This window comes from Castor canadensis, chromosome 15, assembly GCF_047511655.1.
Source record: "Castor canadensis chromosome 15, mCasCan1.hap1v2, whole genome shotgun sequence".
NCBI classification, from domain to species: domain Eukaryota; kingdom Metazoa; phylum Chordata; class Mammalia; order Rodentia; family Castoridae; genus Castor; species Castor canadensis.
Window position 1 is genome coordinate 71,096,607 of NC_133400.1, and position 22,258 is coordinate 71,118,864.

Consider the following 22,258-nt stretch of genomic DNA (forward strand, 5'->3'; position numbering starts at 1 on the left):
AGTGTACCTTGTTTGAATGGAATATTCCTGTGTTCATGTCTCAGATTTTTTTGGAATAACTATAATTTAGAAAATTAGGTGATTATAATAAAATTTGTTAATTCCTTCAAAATTTATTAATAATTTTAGATTTTTGTAGAGCAAAATAAATTGGAAAATACGAGTAGACGAATCATTATGTTGAAGTTAGCCAAGACTAGTTCTATGAAGCTTTATTGTAAGCTGGTTTGTGTGGAGATGGGCAGAACTAATGGGAGGACAAAGTACATTTGTTAGCATTTACAGAATCTTAAATTTTGTTTTTGCTTCTGAACTTTTTATTTTTTCAGCGCTGGGAAACAAATTCAGGACCTTGCATATGCTAGGCAAGTGCTCTTACCACTGGTAGATCCCCAAACCCCTTAAAATTTTGTTTTTAAAGCAGAAATACTTTGTTCTTCTCAAGTCAGTTAAGAATGATACTTACTAGTTTGTGGAAAGATACCCTAATATTGTTTTAAGTAATTTCATAGTAAAGTTACATATGTTTTGGTATGGACTAAAGATGTGAATTTGAAACCTCAGTGAGGAATAATCTAGGAAAGTGCTAAAGGTTTAATTTTTGTTTCTTTCATTTTCCTATATAGAACCGTTTTTCATTCATCAAAAACATTCTTAGCTATGCCAAGAAAGTCACAGTCCTTTCTCACAGTCCTTGTTTTACCCTTCTAGTGAATTACAATTCATGTGGTGCACAGATTAATTAATGATGACTTGGAGCAGTTCCTCTTAAAGGCAATACTTTGATAGTTTCACTCTCCCACATTTGAATTATACTTTGTAGCCTCTTCGGATTACTAATTATAGACTAGAAGGTGGAAGGTGGTATGACATAGTGGAAGACCATGGTCTTAGGAGACATATTCTTTTACCTTAAGCTCTCCCAATTTCTTTTTCCTCATTGTTAGGCCAACTGGAATATTTAACATAAAGATGTCTTTCTTGGGGGAGGGGGAGTAGTGGTAAGAAGATTGAAGGGCATAAATCTAACTAAGATATATTGTGTGCACATATGTAAATATCACATTGTATCCCCTTCTACAACTATTATATGCTAAGGAAAAATTAAAACGCATTTCTTTGGTATGGCACACAGTACATATCGCAACAGAATTTCTGTCTGCTTTTTTTTTTTTTTTTTTTGCTTTACAGGGGTTGAACTCAGGGCCTCAGGCTTGCTTAGGTAGGCAAGGCATAAATTAGACTCTACCACTTGAGCCACTCCACTTCACCAGCTTTATCTGCATTTTGCCCAATTCAGGTTTACAGAACTGCAGTGGAAGTGCTCTTTCTAAAACCAAAAACTAATCATATCTTTTCTTCCAGAAAATCCTTTAGTGTTTCCTCATTAGCCTCAGGGTGAAGCGCATATTCTTTGGTGCATTCTCAAGAACCTGTGGGTTTTCTACAGTCTTGTTGTATTCACCCATTGAGCCTGCTGACTACATAGGCCCACTCATTTCCAAGCTAATGTTCTTACTCATTTTACTCTGCTTAGAAACCTATCTTCTACTCCTTGCCCTTTCCCTTCCTTGCCTCCAGCTGCTTCTATTGTCTTAGAACATTATGTAAAATACATTTTTCATACTTCAAATGCATATGACAGGATTAAGAGCTGTGTAAATAACATTGGACTAGGAGTTAGACCTATGTTCTAGTCTTAGCTCCTCCATAAGTTAGTCAGTCCTTGGACAAATTAGTATCTCTGTGCTTTATTTAGTGCCTTCATCTTTGAAATCAGGATATCTGCTTAGTTTACTATGGGAAAATGCCTTGAAAAACTAAATAATTATGTAATTCTGGGTATCTGTAAGACTGTCAGGTTTTTTTCCCCATGCTGGAGTTTGAACTCAGGGCCTACACCTTGAGACATTCCACCAGCCTTTTTTCTTGATGGGTTTTTTTCAAGATAGGCTGGGCTGGCTTCAAACTGCAATCCTGCTGATCTCTGCCCCCTGAGTAGCTAGAATTATAGGTGTGCTCAAGCTGTCAGTTTTTTGTTTGAGGAGAGATTATGCTGGGGACTGAATTGTACCCCCTCCACTCATGTTGAAAACCTATTGTCCAGAAGATAAGGCCTTTAAGGAGGTGAATAAGATTAAATGAAGCCTTCAGGATAGAGTCCTGATTCAGTAGAACTGCTGACCTTAAAAAAAGAGAAACAGACACCAGAGATTGCTCTATCTTTGCCATGTGAGGACACATTGAGAAGTTGGCTGATTGCAAGCCAGGGAGAGATACCTTATCAGAAACAGAACCCTTAACAGATTTTGATTGTGGACTTCCCAGTCTCTAGAACTATGAGAAAATAAATCTATTGTTTCAGTCATCCAGTCTATGGTATTTGGTTAGTGGCAATTGGAGTAGACTAATGCAGTGAATGTAATTGTCTTGTTGGAAGGGCAAACTAGAATGATTTCCTAGATAACATTTTAATGATTAATACCATCAGCCATAAATTAGACTAGTTTTAGAAAACATCCTCAGTAATTTGGGAATTACTCTGAGAAATCTTTTGTCTATGTTTCTAGAGGTATTATGATAAAATGTTACTTTCAAATTCAGCAAAAGCCTCTCTTCACCCATGTAAAAGTTACATCATTTAGGATGCATTTGGCTATAAGCAAAATTATGCTTAAACATTTATTAGGAACATTTATTATTTCATACAATAAAAAATTCCAGAGAATTATTATTCCTAGATTATTCTTCAGTTTAGCATCATCAAGGATTCAGGTTTTTGGTTTTTCTACCTCATTGTTGGTGGGATGATAGTGATATGTATTATTCACCTTATTCTTTGTCTCTTGGTAGCTGCATGATGATTACAGTAAAAATGTTGCATGGTGATTGTTGAACACTTGGAAATGTCACAAAAGAAAACAGTTGATGCTGGCCTTGGTAGCATCCCAGCACTTGGGAGGTAGAGGCAGTAGGATGGCCACTTTGAGGCAACCTGGGCAATATAGCCAGACCCTTCTCAAAAAACAAACAATATCAAAAGAATTCTCTTGTGTTATTAAACATTCTTAGTAAGAATTTTTTTTTCTGATTATTGAAGTAATAGTCATTGAAAAAAATCAGATAGAGAAAAGCATAGGGCTGGAGGTTTGGCTCAAGTAGTATAATGCCTGCCTAGCAAGCTCATGGCTCTGAGTTCAAACCCCAGTACCACAAAAAAAAAGTAAAAACCAACCAAGCAAAAAACCCCCACAAACCCAGGAAAGTATAAAAAAAAAAAAATCACTCAGAGATAACCACTAATGTGTTGATATATTTCCTTTTTAGACCTTTTCATTGTGTATATGTATACACTAAAACATTACATACACAATACATTTATAACTTGCTTTTATTATCAAAACTTTATGTATCTTATTTAGTTGATAGTTGATATTCCTGCTACTTTTATTCTTCACTTTAATCTCACACCTGTGGCCTCATGAGGAGTTACAGTTGACAGTGGCAGAAAAAACTTAGGCATAGTTTACAGATAGTTCTATATCATATATTGGTACCTCCTGAAAGTAGGCATTTATAGCACAGTAGTCACACTGAGGGGTGACCCTGAGGGACAGTACCGAAGGGAAATTCACCCATTGAGTAAAGCTGTGAGCAGTTTTCCTAGTTGTTCATTTTTTCTAGAGGAGAGGTTAGAGATGTAGATCTTCTCTGATTCATAGCAATAGCTGATAGTTTGAGTCATTATGGACCTATAAGAAATATCTGGAACAGACTTATGGATATGCTTCTGAATAGGCAGAGTAATATTTATGTTATTTGTGAATGTCTTCTCTGTAGAGGAGGATTTTCTTTTCTTTTTCTTTCATTTTTTTTTTCTTCCTTCCCCTCCTTCCCTTCCTCTCGTCACCTCCCCTCTTTCATAGGGTCTCCCTCTGCGGCCCAGGCTGGCCTTGAACTTGAAATCCTTCTGCCTTAGCCTCCTGAGTGCTGGGATTATAGACATGCACCATCATGGCTGGCTGAATTTTTATCAGGTGAACAAGATGATATCTCTGCATTTCAGCTTTTTATTTTTCTGTCTACCTTTCTGCTTACTAGTGGGTTTGTGAAAAAGATGCGATATAATAGGTGTTGTGGTTATACGTACCCTTAGTAACATGCACCAAGACTGACCTAGCTATTGCTACTACTGAATGATCAACTTGCCAATGGCAGAGAGCCACACTGATCCCCTTAGATAGTGGCATTCCTCTGGAGGGACCAGCTGGACATCAGGTGGTAGATTGCTTGTATTGGAACTTCTATAATAGAAAGGAGAGCACTTTGCTCATACTGAAATAGCTATATTCACTAGATAAGGATTTGCTTACCCTGCCTGCATTGTTTCTGACAAAACTCATTGGGCTTTACAGAATGTACTAATTTTTTTAAAGATAAGTTTTTATTTATTTTATTTATTTATTTGGTAGTACTGGGGCTTGAACTCAGGGCCTCACGCTTGCTAGGCAAGCATGCTACCACTTGAGCCACTCCCCCAGCCCCAGAATGCCTTGTTTATGTTAATAGTATTTCTGGTACTTTGGTTCTCACCAGGGAATTCATTGTATGGCAAGTGAAATGTGGCATTGAAAACTTGTTCATGGCATTCATGTCTTCCTGTGTTCATTACTCTCAAGCAGCTGAACTGATAGAACAGTATAATGTCCTTTGGAAGATTACTTACTTTACCAGCTGGGTGGCAACTCTTTGCTGGAATAATCTTCTCTGAAATGTGGTATATTCTCTGAATCAGCAACCTGTAAGTGGTTGTGTTTCCAAATCAAGGAGTAGAAATGGAGTGAACTTTTCTCTTTATTATCCTTAATAATCTTTGAACAAAAATTTTGCTTTTTTTCTCCACTATTCTGGCCTATGCTACATCATTAGCATTCTTAGTTCCATGTTCTTATTGGGGAACATAGCATTGTTTTGATTAAACTGCAAGATGCACAGCTGGCTACTTTGGTTCCCTCATGGCAGTGAATTAACAGGCAAAGCAGGGGATTAGTGAATGGTCTGATTGTCAAATGTAAATTGTCAAGAGTAAAGAGGAATACGTCTGGAGTACCAGAGGTCTTGTGTAGTGTCTCTTCTCTCTCCTATGTCCTATGATAAAAGTTAATGGGAAGCCAGGCACAGTGCACATGCTTGCAGTCCCAGCACTTTGTAGGTGGAGGCAGGGGGATCTGGAGTTTGAGGCCAGCCTGGGCTGTGTAATGAGACCCTGTCTCATACCACCACTCCCCTCCCCAAAATAATTACACAGTATAGGCATGGCAGATAAGGTTTGGGTTACCTCATCAGGCAAAAACAATGACCAGATGAGCTACTTGCTGAGGGCAAAGGGAATATGTAATAGAGTAGGAGAAGAAAAGTAAGACCATGAACTGTAATTATGACCAGTTAAAGAGTGAAAACTCTTTATGGATATTTTTTCCATACCTTAATATTTGTACATACATTAACCATTTCTCCTCTTTGCATATTTCCTATACTGTATCTAACTTAAGATATGTTAATAGTGGGTACTTATATTTCAGTTCTTAAGTTAGAGGAGATCAAAAGGGAAGTGCACTTCAGCTAGCTAGAAAGGAATGAATGTTGCCTGAAAAGAAATTAGACTATTCTTTTAGGGAGTTAGTATATTTTTTGGTCATATAGGGGATATTTGTGTCATGTTAGACATGATTCTGCTGTTGTCTTTACTCATGAGTTTCATATGGCTAGAAGAGATATATATGTATATCATATTGACAGAGTGTGCTGTGGTGGTTTGTACTTTTTCTGTTTACTTAAGCTGAAGCTATGTTTCTCATAATCTCCTTCCCTATATGGTTGCCAAACACACAAGGTTAGAATTAGCCAAAAGAGGAATTTGTGTAAGCAACACAAAAGCCTCTAAAGGCTTTTCTGGTTAGATATAGTAAGAGACGCAGAGGCGCTGGTGGGTTCCAGTTTGATCATTGCTCTGTCTTCAGCTCCTTTTTTCCTGACTGCTGACTATTTGGCCAACGGTAGCATCAGGATTACTCATTTGGCAGACCTACAGAGGCACAGCTTCCCCCGTGAGCCTTTTTTTTTGCAATCCCATTTCTACAGCTGCACATTTACTTTCTCACATTGGCTGATTTGATGATTCTCTGATGTTCGATTGTTCCTCTTGGAAGACCTTTATTACCTCTGCCACTTGAATACTTGACCTTCAGCCCAAATAAATTCTTTCTTCCACAAACAGTCATGATTCTGCTTCCCAGTTTGAATTCGGACTTGTTGCACCTTCCTTACTGGTAAATGTCTAATTTTTATTGACTATATGGTGTTTGAATATATGATTTTTTTTTTTTTTGTGGTACTGGTGTTTGAACTCAGGGCTTTACACTTCTAGGCAGGTCTCTACTGCTTGAGCCACACCTTCACCCTTTTTTTCCTCTCTGGTTATTTTGGAGATAGGGTCTTGCTTTTTGCCTGGACTGGCTTAGACCACAATCCTCCTATTTTATGCTTCTCACCACCACTGGGTTGATGGGCACATGCCACCACACCCAGCTTTTCTCCACTGAGTTCGGGGATGAGGGGGGATCTCATAGACTCTCCCCCTGTCGTTCCCACCCCTGGAACCTCCATCTTCCCACCAAATAGCTAGGATTACAGATGTGAACCACCAGCACCTGGCTTCAAGCTTTACTCTTGATCATTATGGCTCTTAGAATTTAATTTCTTTAAAGAAGAAATAAAATTATAGTGCTGAGGGCACGGCTTAAGTGGTAGAGTGGTTAGAGGCCCTGAATTCAAACCCTAGTTACTACCAAGAAAATTAAAAAAAGAAGAAGTAAAATTATATGAAATGATAATTAGGTAATGTAAAAGGAATAATTGGAAGGAAAGAGAGAGATTGTCTATCAATAATACTTACATATGTAACTAATTATGTTTTAAAATGTAGTTCTTTCTAGAACTGGGTTTTTAGGTTGTGACTTTTTAAAAAATGTAAGTGTTGTGGTTCAGGATGATAAATTAGTTTGGGGAAAATGTTACTGGTCTACGCTGTCATTATGGTAAGACTTAAAATTTAGAGCTGATTTGTCTAATTACTGGAAATGTCCAGGGGATAAAAACTGACTTGTAAAGGTTTAAAAACATACCCTACATTATAGTTTAATTTGGAATTTTATACAATAAGTGTAGGAACAGTTAATTGTTTTGTTAGCTCTCCAACTAAAAAAAAGAGTGTAGTGCCACAGCTTCCATTCTTGTCCATCAAAACAGACACAACAGGCCACAGAGACTTCCCTTTCTGTTGTTTTGAATGAAGGAACTCCTAGGCCACTTAGCAGTTGCTTAAGTAGTTAGGTGGTAAGGAGGAGCTGTGTTAAAGCTTATGGTGAAATGTCTCAACCTAAATGTTTATGTGAAAAATTTATTCTTTTTGCTGGATACTTGTAATAACCTGGTAGGATTCTTTTTATTTAGTTTTCACTTTTATTGGATTAGGAATTTTGTTGAAGAAAATTGGGTCCTTTAAATGGTAGCTAGGCAGCTGAGTATTTGTATACCCTAAACCCTGTTCATACTTAATAGGCTTATTTGTTAATAACATTGGGCCCATTATTAGCACTTGAAATTTTATCTTTGCTATTAATATTAGCATATTAATATTATTTTGTTTTTGAAACATGGTCTCAGTAAGTAGCCCAGAGTGACCTTTGAACTCCCATTCATGCATACTTTTAAAAAAAGGCCCTTGCTAGTCTTGGTGGCGCACGCCTATAACCTAGCACTTTGAAAGCAGAGGGAAGAGGATCAAGGCTTTGAGGCCAACCTGGGCTACATAGCAAGAACCTTGCTCAAAAAACCAAAAAACACTCCTCCCCAAACTCCAAAACAGGCCCTTAGACCAAGAAGTGTTTCTTATATATTGTATTTATCCAATTTTGAGAACCTCCTTCCTTCCATGGAGCTGGGTTCATTTTATAATTAAGAATGTCCCTAAGAAGCTTTCAAAGGAGGCATCCTGGCATATAACTATAATCCCAGCACTTTGGAGTATTTATGGTCAACCAGAGCTACGTGGCAAGTTCCAGGCCAGCATGGGCCATATAGCAAGACTCTGTCTCAAGAAAAGAAAAGAAAAGAAAAAAAAAAAGAAGAAGCTTTCAGCAAGGCAGCAGTTCTGTCGCAGTTGTCATGCTTTGTGCCTGTGCATATTTGGCTATTTTTCCTGGTGGATTGACTAGATTATTGCAGCCTCCATCTTTTGATCGACAAACCATTTAAAGGCCATTCAAAGAAAGAATACAGTTCTGGTTTTTGGCTCAGTTTTTTTTTTTTTTTTTTTAATATCTTCTCACAAAATGAAGAAGGTACTAGCATCAACATTTGCAGTATTGGTGTTGGCAGCTTGGAAGATAGTCCTAGAAATAAGTATTACTTTAAAAGATGGATCAACTGTAGTAGGATGTTCATAGCATTAATTATATAGTATTCTGGCCACTATGTTTAATCTGACTCTAACCATGAGAAAACAATCAGATAAATCTAGATTGTAGGTCCTTCTGTTAAGATACCTAGCCTGGATTTCTAAAACAGTATCTATATTTTGAAAGGAAAAAAAGTCAGGGTTAGGCATGTTCTGTTTTAAGGAGCTGTGAACAGTTTTTGGCTATTGAACCATACAGAAAAAAATAAAACAAATATAAAGGTTTTTGGGTTTTTTTGAAACTGGAGAAATTTGAGCTTGGAATAGAGGAAAGTTGAAAGTTATAAGATAGATGTAGTGTGATAGATATGACATTTGTAGAAAAAATATGAAGAAATTTAAAGATGGAAAGCAAGATGGCAGAAAACTTTTAAAAAATTTAGTTTTAAATGCATGTGAGACCCATGTTTTAGTACCTAGACTCTTTAGACAACTTGTGATTAGGGGAGAGATTATTATTCCCCAAAGAAAGCAAATTGTTTCATGTACTCTAAGTAGACTTTAAAGAAGGGTTCAAAATGAGTAAGAAACAACATTTTAAGTCTACTATTATTTTACAGTGTTTTTATACAGACCAGTATTATAGTATATGTACTAGATTTAGGCTTTGTTTTTTATGTAAGACATAGACATATTTATTTAAAGTCTGGCCCTCACTTAGAAATGGTACTTTTAATAAAGTAGGACCCTCAGTTAGAAATGGTACTCTCAAAGTTAGCTTGTGGGTTGCTGTTTGGAACTTACTTATGGCAGTTAAAATACTGTACTGGTAATTTGAAAGAAAATGGTTTGTAAAATGAATAAGTACATTAAATATATCAAAACAATGTTAGATTTGAAGAGATAAGATTTAAGGAGCACAAAATGATTGTCTTAGTATATGGTATTTCCTATAATATCAAAATAATCCATGTCAAAGCAGATATTTCATTTTAAAGATACTATCTATAGAAAGGATTCTGGGTTCATTTTAAAGAAATCAGTGAAACTAAATGTTTAATGCCTTTCAGATACAAGCTTTGCAAACAAAATCAAAATGTGAATTTATCAAACTGAATATGACTACATTATCAAATAACTAGCTTGTCTTTTACAGGTGATTATGTTTAATTCCATTTTAAGCAAACTTCATCTGTGGCATAAAACAATGATGGCAAATAATATTCATATTACATGTCAACTCCTAGAGCAATTAATTAGGAGTATTTAGACTGCAGGGAAGATTGCTATAATTAACCACATCTATTTTAGTTCCTTGGAAATGCTGATTGTTTGTCATGTAGTTTATAGTCCATTTTGTATGACCCTTGGAACATGTTAAAGTTGCTTGGAAGTTACATAGGAAAAATACTCAGGGGAGGAAAACCACCTCTTGGATACTACTTACAACCTTGAAATGTATGGCAATAGTAAATTTTGTTCAGATTTAAATTTCAAATTCACATCTTAGAGGAAATTAACTGTGAAGAGAACTATATGCTCCAGTAGTCACAGTTCACATGTGGTTATTGAATACTTGAAATATGGCAAGAAAAAAATTTTTTAACTTTTATTTAATCTTAAATATTTTAAATTTAAAATGGAAACCGTATAAAGTATTGTTTTTATTTAAACACTTTATTGTTTATTGCATCAGAATATGAATGGGAAGTTTTAGAAACATTTATACTTGCATTTCATTGACAATACTTAGTTATGTGATCGTAAAATAAGGGAATCTGGGAAAAAATTATAACTTTATGCCTGTGAGGAAAGGATAAATAGATTTTAATTCAAGTTCAAAGCTGTTTTTTTTGAGACAGTGTCTTACGATGAAGCTCTGGCTACCCTTAGTATGTAGTCCATGTGGGTCTCAAACTCTAGATTCTCCAACTTCTGTTTCACAAGTGTCTCCCTGCCTAATCTCAGCTTTCAGGCTTGTGTCTCCACTCCTGGTTTCTCCCACTCTGGGGGTGGAGAGGGGTGTGTGTGTGTGAGGGTGAGGGTGAGGGTTCATCTTGTACCTGAGAACTAAAAAAATAGGCAGGTGAAATTCTAGAATACAATGATTGATTGCAAATAACCAAATCTAATTCAAGATTACACATACCTAGCTTTATAAATAAATTAAGAACAGAAGAGTACTTGTATAGCCTCTTAAAAGGGCATCTGCGTTCTGCAGATTTTTTTGTATTTGTTTTTTTCAGTGCTGGGGATCAAACCCAGGGGCTTGTGCATGCTAGACAAGCGCTTTACCATTGAGTTACATCGTTGGCTATATTAATGTTGGGAACACCTATTTCTGTTCATACATTGTAATAGAATTCTTAGCTAGTATAATAGAGCAAGAAAAAGAAACAAAACATACAGATTGGAAAGGGGGAAGTTACATTGTTTTTAGTCACAGACAATGTGATTGTCTATATCTATACCCTAAGGAATCTACAAAAAAGTGGCTGAAGTTAGTGAATTTAGCAATGTTGCAGTATTACAAGGTCAGTATTTTAAAAAGCAGTTGTCTGTGTATAAACTTAATGCAGTGTCCCGAGACTATCTTCAGATTTGTAGAAAAGTTTTTTTTTTATTGACTATATTTTAAATTAAGATACATATTTTGCCTTTCTATAGAGTATGTGTTTAGTGTATGTTAACCAAATTGGTTGTTTTTGTTCTTATTTCAGGCTACAGACAAGAGAAAAGCTTTAGAAGAGACCAAAGCATATACAACCCAATCTCTAGCTAGTGTTGCTTATCAAATAAATGCATTGGCCAACAATGTACTCCAATTGCTGGACATCCAAGCCTCTCAGCTTCGGAGAATGGAGTCTTCCATCAATCATATCTCACAGGTACAGATTGTAAAACTCTTTAAATTCACATTTATTCTTACGGTGGCATATGTCTAACCACAGTCACTACTCAGCAACAGGGATGCATTCTGAGAAACTTGTTAGATGAACATCACGAGAGTGCTTACACAAACCTATATGATACATAAATTGATCACTGGATTTTGCCTTTTGATGCAGTTAGGACCTGTAAGCACAAAATGTATGAGGCTGGCTTAACATGACATCCCGTTTTACATAAAGTTTTTTTTTTTTTTATTGTAAATAGTATACTTTAGTGATAAATAGTATAGTAAGTACATAATCCAGTAACATAGTCATTTAATATCAATATCAAATATTATATATGTGTTATCCTTTTATATGACTGGAAGTACAGTGGAAGTACTTATATCAGCATCACAAAATATGAGTAATGCATTGTGCTAGGATGTTAGGGCATCACTAAGTAGTAGGAGTTTTTTGGCTCTGTTACAATCTTAGGTGAGTATGAAGTCCATCACAGACAAAAGTATAATGCAGTGATGACTGTAGGTAACCTGGAAATACGGTTTCCTGTTCATCTATTTGCTGACTAATTTATAGCCATTTTACCTTAGTTTTGAGTTCAAATAACCCCATCCTTTTTTTTTGAGGTACTGAATTTGAGTTCATGGGTTTGTGCTTGCTGAGCAGGTGCTCTACCACTTGAGCCATGTCTCCAGCCCTGTTTTTGTTTTGTTTTGGTTTTGAGACACGATCTCACTATGTAGACTCGAACTTGGGAACCTGCCTTATCTTCCTGAGTATTGAAATTACAGGCATGTCGCACCAGGCCTGGCTCCTGCTGTTTGTTTTTTTCTTACATTCTTTTAAAAATTGTAGTGAAATAAATATAACAAAATTGACCAGTTAAATCATATTTTAAGTGGCACTTAGTACATTCATGTTGTTGTTTAACTGTTACCACCATCCTTCTTTTCTAAAAGCTTTTTTTGTTTTTTTGCGGTGATACTGGGAATTGAACCAGGGCCTTATGCATGCTAGACTACTGAACTGTATCCTCAACCCTTCCTTAAAATTTTATTTTCAGACACAGTCTCACTGAGTTACCTAGGCTGGCTTCCAATTCAGTATCCTCCAGCCTTAGCTGCCTAAATAGCTGAGATTTATAGGTGTGTACCACCATGCCTGGCCTAATAGCTTTTCTGAGGTAAAATAAATTGTACCTAATTAAACTATACAGTTTTTTTTACAGATTTTGACATAAACATATCCATCCGTAAGACCATGAACACATTCAATTTAAAGAGCATGTGCTCTTTTGTAGTCCTTTTTTCCAATTCCCTATCCTCAGGCTTTCTGTTATTGTAGATTAGTTTACATTTTGTAGGATTAAATGTATAAATGGAGTCATGCACTGTATACTTTCTTCCTTTTTTTGGTCTGGCTTCTTGGACTCATCATAATCATTTTGAGATTCATCCATTTGTTGCATGTAAAAGGAATTCAGTTTTTTTTTTTTTTTTTTTTTTTAATGGTACAGGAGTTTGAACTCAGAGCCTCATGCTTGCTAGGCAAGTGCTCTTATCACTTGAGGCACTCTGCCAACCAAAGAATTCACTTTTTATTGGTTTCTATTATTATACATTTTGTATATCTGTTCACATGCTGTAGGAAATCTGGATTACTTTCTTGTTTTGGCTATTACAAATAAAACTTATATGAACATTTGTGTAGATCGTTACATGTTAAATGCTTTTGTTTCTTGTGGTATATACCTCTGAGTAAATAGTTCACTTGGTATAAGAACCTGTCCAACTTCATAAAGAAACTGCTAAATTGTTCTCCAAAGTAGTTAGTTTACTGAGAGTCTTATCAGGAATAGATTATGGATTTTGTTAAATGCTTTTTGTACATCTGTTGAAAGAAATATACTTATTTTTAGTCTATTATAAATAGACTAAAAATAAGGTTTATTTTGTTTTGTTATTTTTAATGTTAAATGTTCTTGCTCTCTGGGAATATAACCCAGTTGACAGTGACATTAATTTCATAGATTAGTACACTTAATTTGCTAGAATTTTGTTAAGAATTTTTGCTTCTGTGGTCTTGAGGTTTATTGGTTATTGGTTATAGTGCTCTTTCTTTGTAAAGTCTTTGATTTTGCTGTCAGTGTATTGCTGGTTTTATAGACTGTTGGGCAATATTGCAATATTCTCTCTGGACCTTTAGTTTTCTCAGTAGAAAGGTTTTTAACTACGTATCCCGTTTGTTTAGTAGATACAGGCCTATTCCAATTATGTGTTTGTTCTTAAGTAAGCTTTTTTTGGGGGGATGGATGGAACTGGGGTTTGAACTAAGGACTTCTTGCTTGCAAAGCAGGCACTCTATCCCTTGAGCCACGCCTCCAGTCCATTTTGCTGAGGTTATTTTGAAGATGGGGTTTCCTGAACTATTTGCTTAGGCTGGCCTTGAACCTCAGTCTTCTGATCTCAGCCTCCCAAGTAGCTAGGATTATAGACGTGAGCCACCAGTGCCCAGCTTTGAGTATGCTTTTTATCTTCCCAGGAATTTAATCATTTCACCTAAGTTGTGGGATCTATTTTGTATAAAGCCATTTATAACAATCCCACATTCCTTTTAATATCTGTAGACTCAAGTGATGTCACATTACTCATTAACAATGACTATTGGTGTCTTCAACTTCTCTCTTTTATAACTAACTAGTATTGCCAATTTATAATTTTACTGGTCTAAAAAGCATCTTTTGCTTTTATTAGTTTTCTATATTGATTTTGCCTTCCACTGCATTGATTTTCATTTTCTGTTGTTGTCTATTATTTGTTTATCTTGGGAATAATTTTCTCATATTTTACACTTTTTCTATTTTTATGATACTGGAGATTAAACTCAGTGGCTTATGCTTGCTAGGCAGGCACTCTACCACTTGAGACACTCTACCAGACCTTTTTGTGTTGGTTTGTTTTTGAAACAGGGTCTTACTTGATGCCTGGGAGGCCTGGACAGTGATCCTCTCATTTGTGCTTCCCTGTGTAGTTGGAGAAAATAAGTGTATGCTACTGCGCCCATAGCAGACTTTTTCTCTGGGCTGGCCTTCAGCCTCGATCTTTCTGATACCTGCCTCCCAAGTAACTAGGATTGCAAACTTGAGCTACTGCTGGCTTATATTTTCTTAAGATGAAAGCCAAGGTCATTGACTTGAAATGTTTTTTCTAATATAGGTGTTTAGATCTCAAATTTCTCTCTAAATAGCATGTTAGCTGTATTTGATAGATTTAGCTGTGTTATGCTTTCATCTTCATTTGATTCAAAATAATTTTTAATTCTTTTAAATTTCATTTTGACCTAGGGGTTATTTGGAAATGTGTTAGTCCAAATATTTTGGGGTTTTGCAAGGACTTTTTTTTGTGTTACTGGGGCTTGAATTCAGGGCCTTCACCTTGAGCCACTCAACAGTCCTTTTTTTTTTTTTTTTTTTTTGTGACGGGTATTTTCAAGATAGGGTCTCATGGCACTATTTGCCTGTGCTGGCTTCGAACCACAATCCTCCTGATCTCTGCCTCTTGTGTAGCTAGGATTACAGGTGTGAGCCGCTGGCGCCTGGCCTGCAATGACATTTCTGCTAGTGATTTCTAGTTTCAATACATAATGGTCAGAAAGTGGTCAAATATACTTTGTATAGGTTTTTTTTTTGGGGGGGGGTGGAGGGCGGGGACAGGGGTTTGAACTTTGGGCTTTATGCTTGCAAAGCAGGTGCTCTGTTCCTTGAGCCACATCTCCAGCTGTTTGAATTTTTTTTTTTTTTGGTTACTTAATTAGGTTTGTTTTTTCCAACTTAATGATTTCCAACTTAAGACACATGAAGGTTATATATGTTTAAGATACACAGCATGTTTTGATATGTATAATAACATTGTAGAACGGCCTTTTTGTATGGTGAGAACACCTCAGCAAATTTCAAATAAATGATATTATATTATTGACTGTAGTCACCATGTTGTACATTAGATCTCCAGAATTTATTTATCCTGAATAACTGAAACTTTGTACCCTTTGACCATCTGTTATCCATTTTCTCCACTTTCTAGTCCCTGACTAATCTCAGCTTCTCTGAACTTGACTTTAATATTTCACATCTTAAAAAAGTTAGATTTAAAAAAAAAGTCAAAGGTAAAAACCAATCCCAATATTTTAGGGCTGGTGGAGAGCACTTGCCTAGCAAGCATTAGACTCTGAGTTCAACCCCCAGTATTGCCCTCTCCCCCCAAAAAAGAGATCATTCAGTATTTGTCTTTCTGTGCCTAAGTTATTTATTTCATTTAAGCATAATGTCTTCCAGGTTTATCTATTGTGTCATATTGCAAAATGAAGAATTTCCTTCTTTTCTAAGCTTGAATAATATTCAACATATATTATGCCTGTACACACATACACATCCCTCCTATTTTCTTTTTCCATTTATGGAAAGTTATGTTGGTTCCATATCTTGGCTGTACAAGAGTCCTTTCAGATTTATTAAGAATATTTGTATAGCACAAAATATGGTCTCTCTTGGTGAATGTCTTGTGTGTATTTGAGAAGAATGTATATTTCCCTGCAATTGGACAGCAGGTCTGTAAATCTCAATAGGTCAAGTTGGTTGATAACATTATTTTTCTGTATCTTTACTGATTCTGTCAGTTATTGAGGAAAGCATGTTGATATCTCCAACTATAATTTTGGATAAGGCTATTTCTCTTTGGTTTTCATTATTTTTTTGTTTTGTATACTTTGTAGGGTTTGTTATTAAGTGTATAAATGCCTAGACTTGTTATGTTGATGAACTGAACCCTTTATCATTAGGAAACTACTTTTATCAAGGATATTTTGCATTATGTTTTTTCCTTTATCTCCTTTTTCTTTCTCCTCCTTACAATTCCTTTTTAATATATTTTTTTTTTTGGGTGGGGAGGACTGTTGAGCTGTAACTATTTTTTATTTCTCCCTCTTTTCCATTTTTCTGTTCTGTCCCTCCTCCCACTAGGCTTCTCTGTCTTTCATTTGTTTGTTCCTATTCATTTTAGGCTTCAGATAAACATCTTTACGTTAACATCTGAAGATAGACAATGATAAGGAGTATATTGAGACTATGCAACAGGTGTTCTCATTGAGCTCCTTTTTGTCAACTGGTGGCATTTATGGATTTGCATGAGATGAAGAGACAGTTCACAGAACTAGTATTACTTTACCTTCTGCTTTTGGAGAGGTATATTTGGCTATTTTGTGAGACATTGTGGAAAAAAAAAAGGAAAAAAAAGACTACAACAATGTACTCCACTTGTCTTGTGTCTTGATGCTGTTAGTGTCATGTATTTTCCTTTTATGTATGTCTTAAACTTTGCAATGCTTCGTTCACTTTTAAAAGAACTGTCTATTAAAGAGATTTAATATCAGGAAAACAATTCCTTTATATTTATTCATTTCTGGTTTTTGTTTTTTTTTTGATGGGACTGGAGTTTGAATTCAGGGCTTCATGCTACCAAAGCAGACACTACTACTTGAGATACCCTCCAACCCATAGTTACCGTTTCTCATTGGGAAATACACTTTATATAATTTAAGTCATTTCAGATTTATTGGGAATTATTTTATAGTCCACAGTTCTGGTGGTCTTTATTCCTCTGGTATCCAAACTTTAACATGAAGTATTGTGCTAGTCTGGTAGTAATGAATTCCTTGGGCTTTTGTATGTGTGAAAAAAGAAAAAAAAAACCTTTTGCATTTTTCTTTTCTTTTACTGTTGTGGTTAAAATATACATAACATAAAGTTTTCCATTTTAATCATTTTTGAGTATATAATTCTGTGACATTAAATACATTTATGTTGTTGTGCAACCGATCACCACCATCCATCTCTAGAACTTTTTTCATCCTGAAATAAAACTGTACTTGTTGAACACTTAACTTTCCATCCTTCACTGACACCCCTCCCCCAGTCATTTGCAAGCACAATTGTAGTTCTGATTTCTATGGATTTGACTACTCTAGGTACCTCACATAGATGGAATCATGCTGTGTTTGTCTTTTTGTGACTGACTTGTTTTGCTTAGCATAATGTCCTCAGGGTTCATCCATGTTATAGCATGTATCAGAATTTCCTTCTTTGTTTAAAGGTGAGTAATATTCCAGTGTGTTATATACCACATAGTTTATCTGTCAGTGGACACTGGGTTCTTTCTACCTTTTGGCTGTTGTAAATAATATTATGAAGCTGAGTTTATGAATATACCTTGGACACCCTGCTTTTAATTATTTTATTCTTTATACTTAGAAGTGGAATTGTTGCTTCATATGGTAATTTTATGGAACCACAAAAACATTTTAATATTTTGTGATATCATATTTCCCTTTTGAATTTTAGAACAATTGATATAGACTGGAACTTTGATAAAACAGCATTCTATATAGTACAGAATCCACTATAAAGTGATCCATCCTGGGTCTTGAGATCTTGTGAAATGTCTCGATGCCTGGCTTTTAAATATTTTATTCTTTATACTTAGAAGTGGAATTGTTGCTTCATATGGTAATTTTATGGAACCACAAAAATGTTTTAATATTTTGTGATATCATATTTCCCTTTTGAATTTTAGAACAGTTGATATAGACTGGAACTTTGATAAAACAGCATTCTATATAGTACAGAATCCACTATAAAGTGATCCATCCTGGGTCTTGAGATATTGTGAAATGTCTCAATGCCTGGCAAGTGATTGGTTTGCAATAAATATTTAAAGAATTAAAACAATGCTATTCGGTAAAAGAGACTTAGGAAAACTATAATAGAACCTTAGTTTTTGTATGATTGGATTATAAACAGAGAATCACTGTATATTTAGTGTATAGGCAGTTGTTACTTTTCATGGTTGTTGGAAACTGTAAAAAGTGATCGTGCAGGCCACCTATTCATTGTATAGTAAGTTGTGTTATGAAGCAAACACCTTTCCTCTGCCTGACAAATTGCCATTCCTCTTTCTAAGTGTGGATCAACAGCGCTTAACATCTTATCCTTTGAGGTTTTGTAATTGTGAAATCTTTCTGAGCATTTCCTAATAGTTAGAACATCACTTTTTCTGTAATGTCATCTTCCTTTTTATCTCAACCTTTTTTTTTTTAAGAAATAATTTTTATAAACATTCTTATACAAAGAAGAAACAGTACAGGACGCCTCATTTATGTTAAGAATTTCACAGTGTTCCTCTGACTGCATAGGGTCCCTCAAATGCAGTAATGTTAACATTCCTTTATTCCACAAACCCATTTACATTCAATTCAAATTTCACTTCTACCATTATCACTTTTTATATCTTTGCTGTGGTTTTGTGTTTTTGGCCAGTTCTCTTTTTTCTAGTAACTGTTTTTGTAAAATATCACAATGGCCCATCATTGGGATGCAAAGAGGCACCACAAGTATAATTTCACCAGTGAAACAGTGACATAATTGGTTACTAGTCATGTTGCTCGTCTGTTATATATGTGGTGATTAGTGGATTGAAACGTTAGCAGCAAAGTTTGTACTTCACTGTAATTATTCACAGATCTTGTGGTAACTGAAATTTTAACTATGCTATTGGAACTGGTATTATTTAACTAAAATGTGGTAATTGAAATTGATGCATATCAGAACCGTGCAAAACAAGGACTGCCTATATCTGTTTCTTCAATAATGAAACATTTAACATTAGTTTTCCTCTTTAACTCTGTATGTTCTTTGTATTCTAGTAAGTCTGTTAAAGCTTACCAAATTCAAGCTAGCTGTGGTGGTACCATACCTGTAAGTCTAGCACTCAGGAGACTGAGACAGCCAGCCTTGGTTATATAGCGAGACCCTTTGTGATAAATAAATAAGTAGCTTACCAAATTCAGTTTCCATATTTTTGTGGAAAATATTTTAATTCATATAATTAGAGAGTTTTTCCAATAGATTTTAAAATAGAACTCTTAATCAGTTGACTTACTAAGAATCATGGATAAAAAGTTTAAAGTGACTAAGTAAATTGAAGCATTTCATTTATAAGGTTACCTTGAAATATTTAAAACTCTTCAACAGAACTTAAGTCTGATTGCATTAAGTCTGACGTGCATTGCTTCCATGCACATGTGTATTACAACCTGAATTGGTTTATCTCTACCAGACCCCTTCACTGCTTTCTGGTCACCTTCCCATAGTGGCCTCTTGTCAATTTAAGATTACTATATAAGCTCCTCTACATCAAATACTTTCAAGTTTTGGGTTTCCTACCTTTCCTTATTCCTTCTATATGCATTCTCCCCTTAGCGTGTGACCCGTGTCTAATAATATTACTGCATTTGTTTGAGGTCTAAAGTCCGAATATGAGGGAGAACATACGATTTTTGGCCTTTTGAGCCTGGCTAACTTTGGTTAAGATGATGTTCTCCAGTTCCATCCATTTACTTGAGAGTGACAAGATTTCATTCTTCTTCATGGCTGAGTAAAATTCCAATGTGTATAAATATCACATTTTCTTAATCCATTCGTTAGTACTGGGGCATTTTGGCTGTTTCCATAACTTGGCTATTGTGACTAGTGCTGCAATAAACATGGGTGTGCAGGTGCCTGTGGAATAACCTGAGTTGCATTCCTTTGGGTATATCTCTAGGAGTGGTATTGCAGGATCATATGTCAGATCTATGTTTAGTTTTTTAAGAAGCCTCCATATTGTTTTCCAAAGTGGTTGTACTAGCTTACATTCCCACCAGCAGTGAATGAGGGTTCCTTCCCCCCTCCCCCGCATCCTCTCCAACAGTTGTTGTTGGTGGTGTTTTTGATGATAGCTAGTGTAACAAGAATGAGATGGAATCTTAGTGTGGTTTTTATTTGCATTTCCTTTATGGCCAGGGATGGTGAGCATTTTTTCATGTGTTTTTGGCCATTTGGATTTCTTCCTTTGAAAAAGTTCTGTTTAGTTTAGTTGCCCAGTTCTATATTGGTTCATTGATTTTGGGGGAGTTTAGTTTTTGGAGCTCCCTGTATATTCTGGTTATCAGTTCTTTGTAGAAATGACTTTTATGGGCACATAATCTTTCTTTTTTTTTTTTGGTAGGATAGGGATTTGAACTCAGGGCTTTATGCTTGCAAAGCAGGTGCTTTACTGCTTGAACCATGCCTCCAGTCTATTTTGCTTTGATTATTTTGGAGATTAGGGGGAGGTCTCAGAACTATTTGCCCAGGCTGACCTTGAACATCAGTCCGCTCAATTTCAGTCTCCCAAGTAGCTAGGATTATAGGCCTGAGCCACCAGTGCCCTGCTATATTCTTTTTTTTTTTTTTAATTATTCATATGTGCATACAAGGTTTGGGTCATTTCTCCCCCCTGCCCCCACCCCCTCCCTTACCACCCACTCCGTCCCCTCCCTCCCTCTCCCCCCTACCCCCTCAATACCCAGCAGAAACTATTTTGCCCTTATTTCTAATTTTGTTTTAGAGAAAGTATAAGCCATAATAGGAAGGAACAGGGTTTTTGCTGGTTGAGATAAGGATAGCTATACAGGGAGTTGACTCACATTGATTTCCTGTGTGTGTGTGTTACCTTTTAGGTTAATTCTTTCTGATCTAACCTTTTCTCTAGTTCCTGGTCCCCTTTTCCTATTGGCCTCAGTTGCTTTTAAGGTATCTGCTTTAGTTTCTCTGCGTTAAAGGTAACAAATGCTAACTAATTTTTTAGGTGTCTTACCTATCCTCAACCCTCCCTTGTGTGCTCTCGCTTTTATCATGTGCTCATAGTCCAATCCCCTTGTTGTGTTTGCCCTTGATCTAATGTCCACATATGAGGGAGAACATACGATTTTTGGTCTTTTGGGCCAGGCCAACCTCACTCAGAATGATGTTCTCCAATTCCATCCATTTACCAGCAAATGATAACATTTCATTCTTCTTCATGGCTGTATAAAATTCCATTGTGTATAGATACCACATTTTCTTAATCCATTTGTCATTGGTGGGGCATCTTGGCTGTTTCCATAACTTGGCTATTGTGAATAGTGCCGCAATAAACATGGGTGTGCAGGTGCCTCTGGAGTAGCCTGTGTCACAGTCTTTTGGGTATATCCCCAAGAGTCGTATTGCTGGATCAAATGGTAGATCAATGTCTAGCTTTTTAAGTAGCCTCCAAATTTTTTTCCAGAGTGGTTGTACTAGTTTACATTCCCACCAACGGTGTAAGAGGGTTCCTTGTGCTATATTCTTAATTGGGGAAGTAAAAAGCATATTTCCTTGCTGCTCCACATTGTTTTTCTTCAGTCCCTAAAGGAGGAAACTCAGAAGTAGTTTAAAAAATTTGTTTTGAATTTCTCAGAGCTTTGTGAGGGATGCATTTCAGTCTTAACCTTCCATGCTAGAAAGGGTGTTTTTAGTTAAAATTCTGCTTTATAGACCTTTAATGGAGCATAGATTATGTGCCAATTAGGACATAATCTTGTAATTTAGAATCATAACCTGTTATAAGTTCAGTTTCAAAAAGTTTTCAAACCAAAAAATACTAAATTGTATTAGTACTTGCATAAAACAACTCTTTAATTGTTGTGGGAAAAGACCTTTTGTCTGTTAGAATGCCTTATAGTTATAAAGTTTTCTATTTTAATGTTATTTTCCCACTCCTTCCTTTTTTTCTTTCTTGGATAAATTGTTACCAAATCCTAGTTGATTTCTTTGGTAAAGAACTCTCTTTCATTTCTACAGCCAGTACTTCTCATTTTGTAGGGGTTTTGTTTTTTATTTAGTCTATTCTTACAGTTCTTGTGACACAGTTGTTATATGTAAGTACCAGAAATTTTTCATGGAAAATATAGAAAGCAGTACGTGGAGGAAGTCAGTAATGATTAAAATTTTCCAAACCATTCACTTTCTGAA

At 35.7% G+C, this 22,258-nt stretch overlaps 1 protein-coding gene and 1 non-coding gene across 16 annotated transcripts in view; both read left to right on the forward strand.

The window, feature by feature from the left end:
- Positions 1 to 22,258, forward strand: part of Abi1 (abl interactor 1) — a 98,988-nt gene that overhangs the window by 18,381 nt on the left and 58,349 nt on the right. For all 15 annotated transcript variants that reach the window (XM_020160600.2, XM_074056458.1, XM_074056462.1 and 12 more), the window contains exon 2: positions 11,179 to 11,346. In XM_020160600.2, coding sequence (XP_020016189.2) covers positions 11,179 to 11,346 — 168 coding nt within the window. The remainder of the gene's footprint in view (positions 1 to 11,178; positions 11,347 to 22,258) is intronic.
- LOC141417673 (small nucleolar RNA SNORA75) lies at positions 16,487 to 16,622 on the forward strand. The gene has a single exon (XR_012442321.1). It is a non-coding gene; the product is annotated as a small nucleolar RNA SNORA75 (small nucleolar RNA).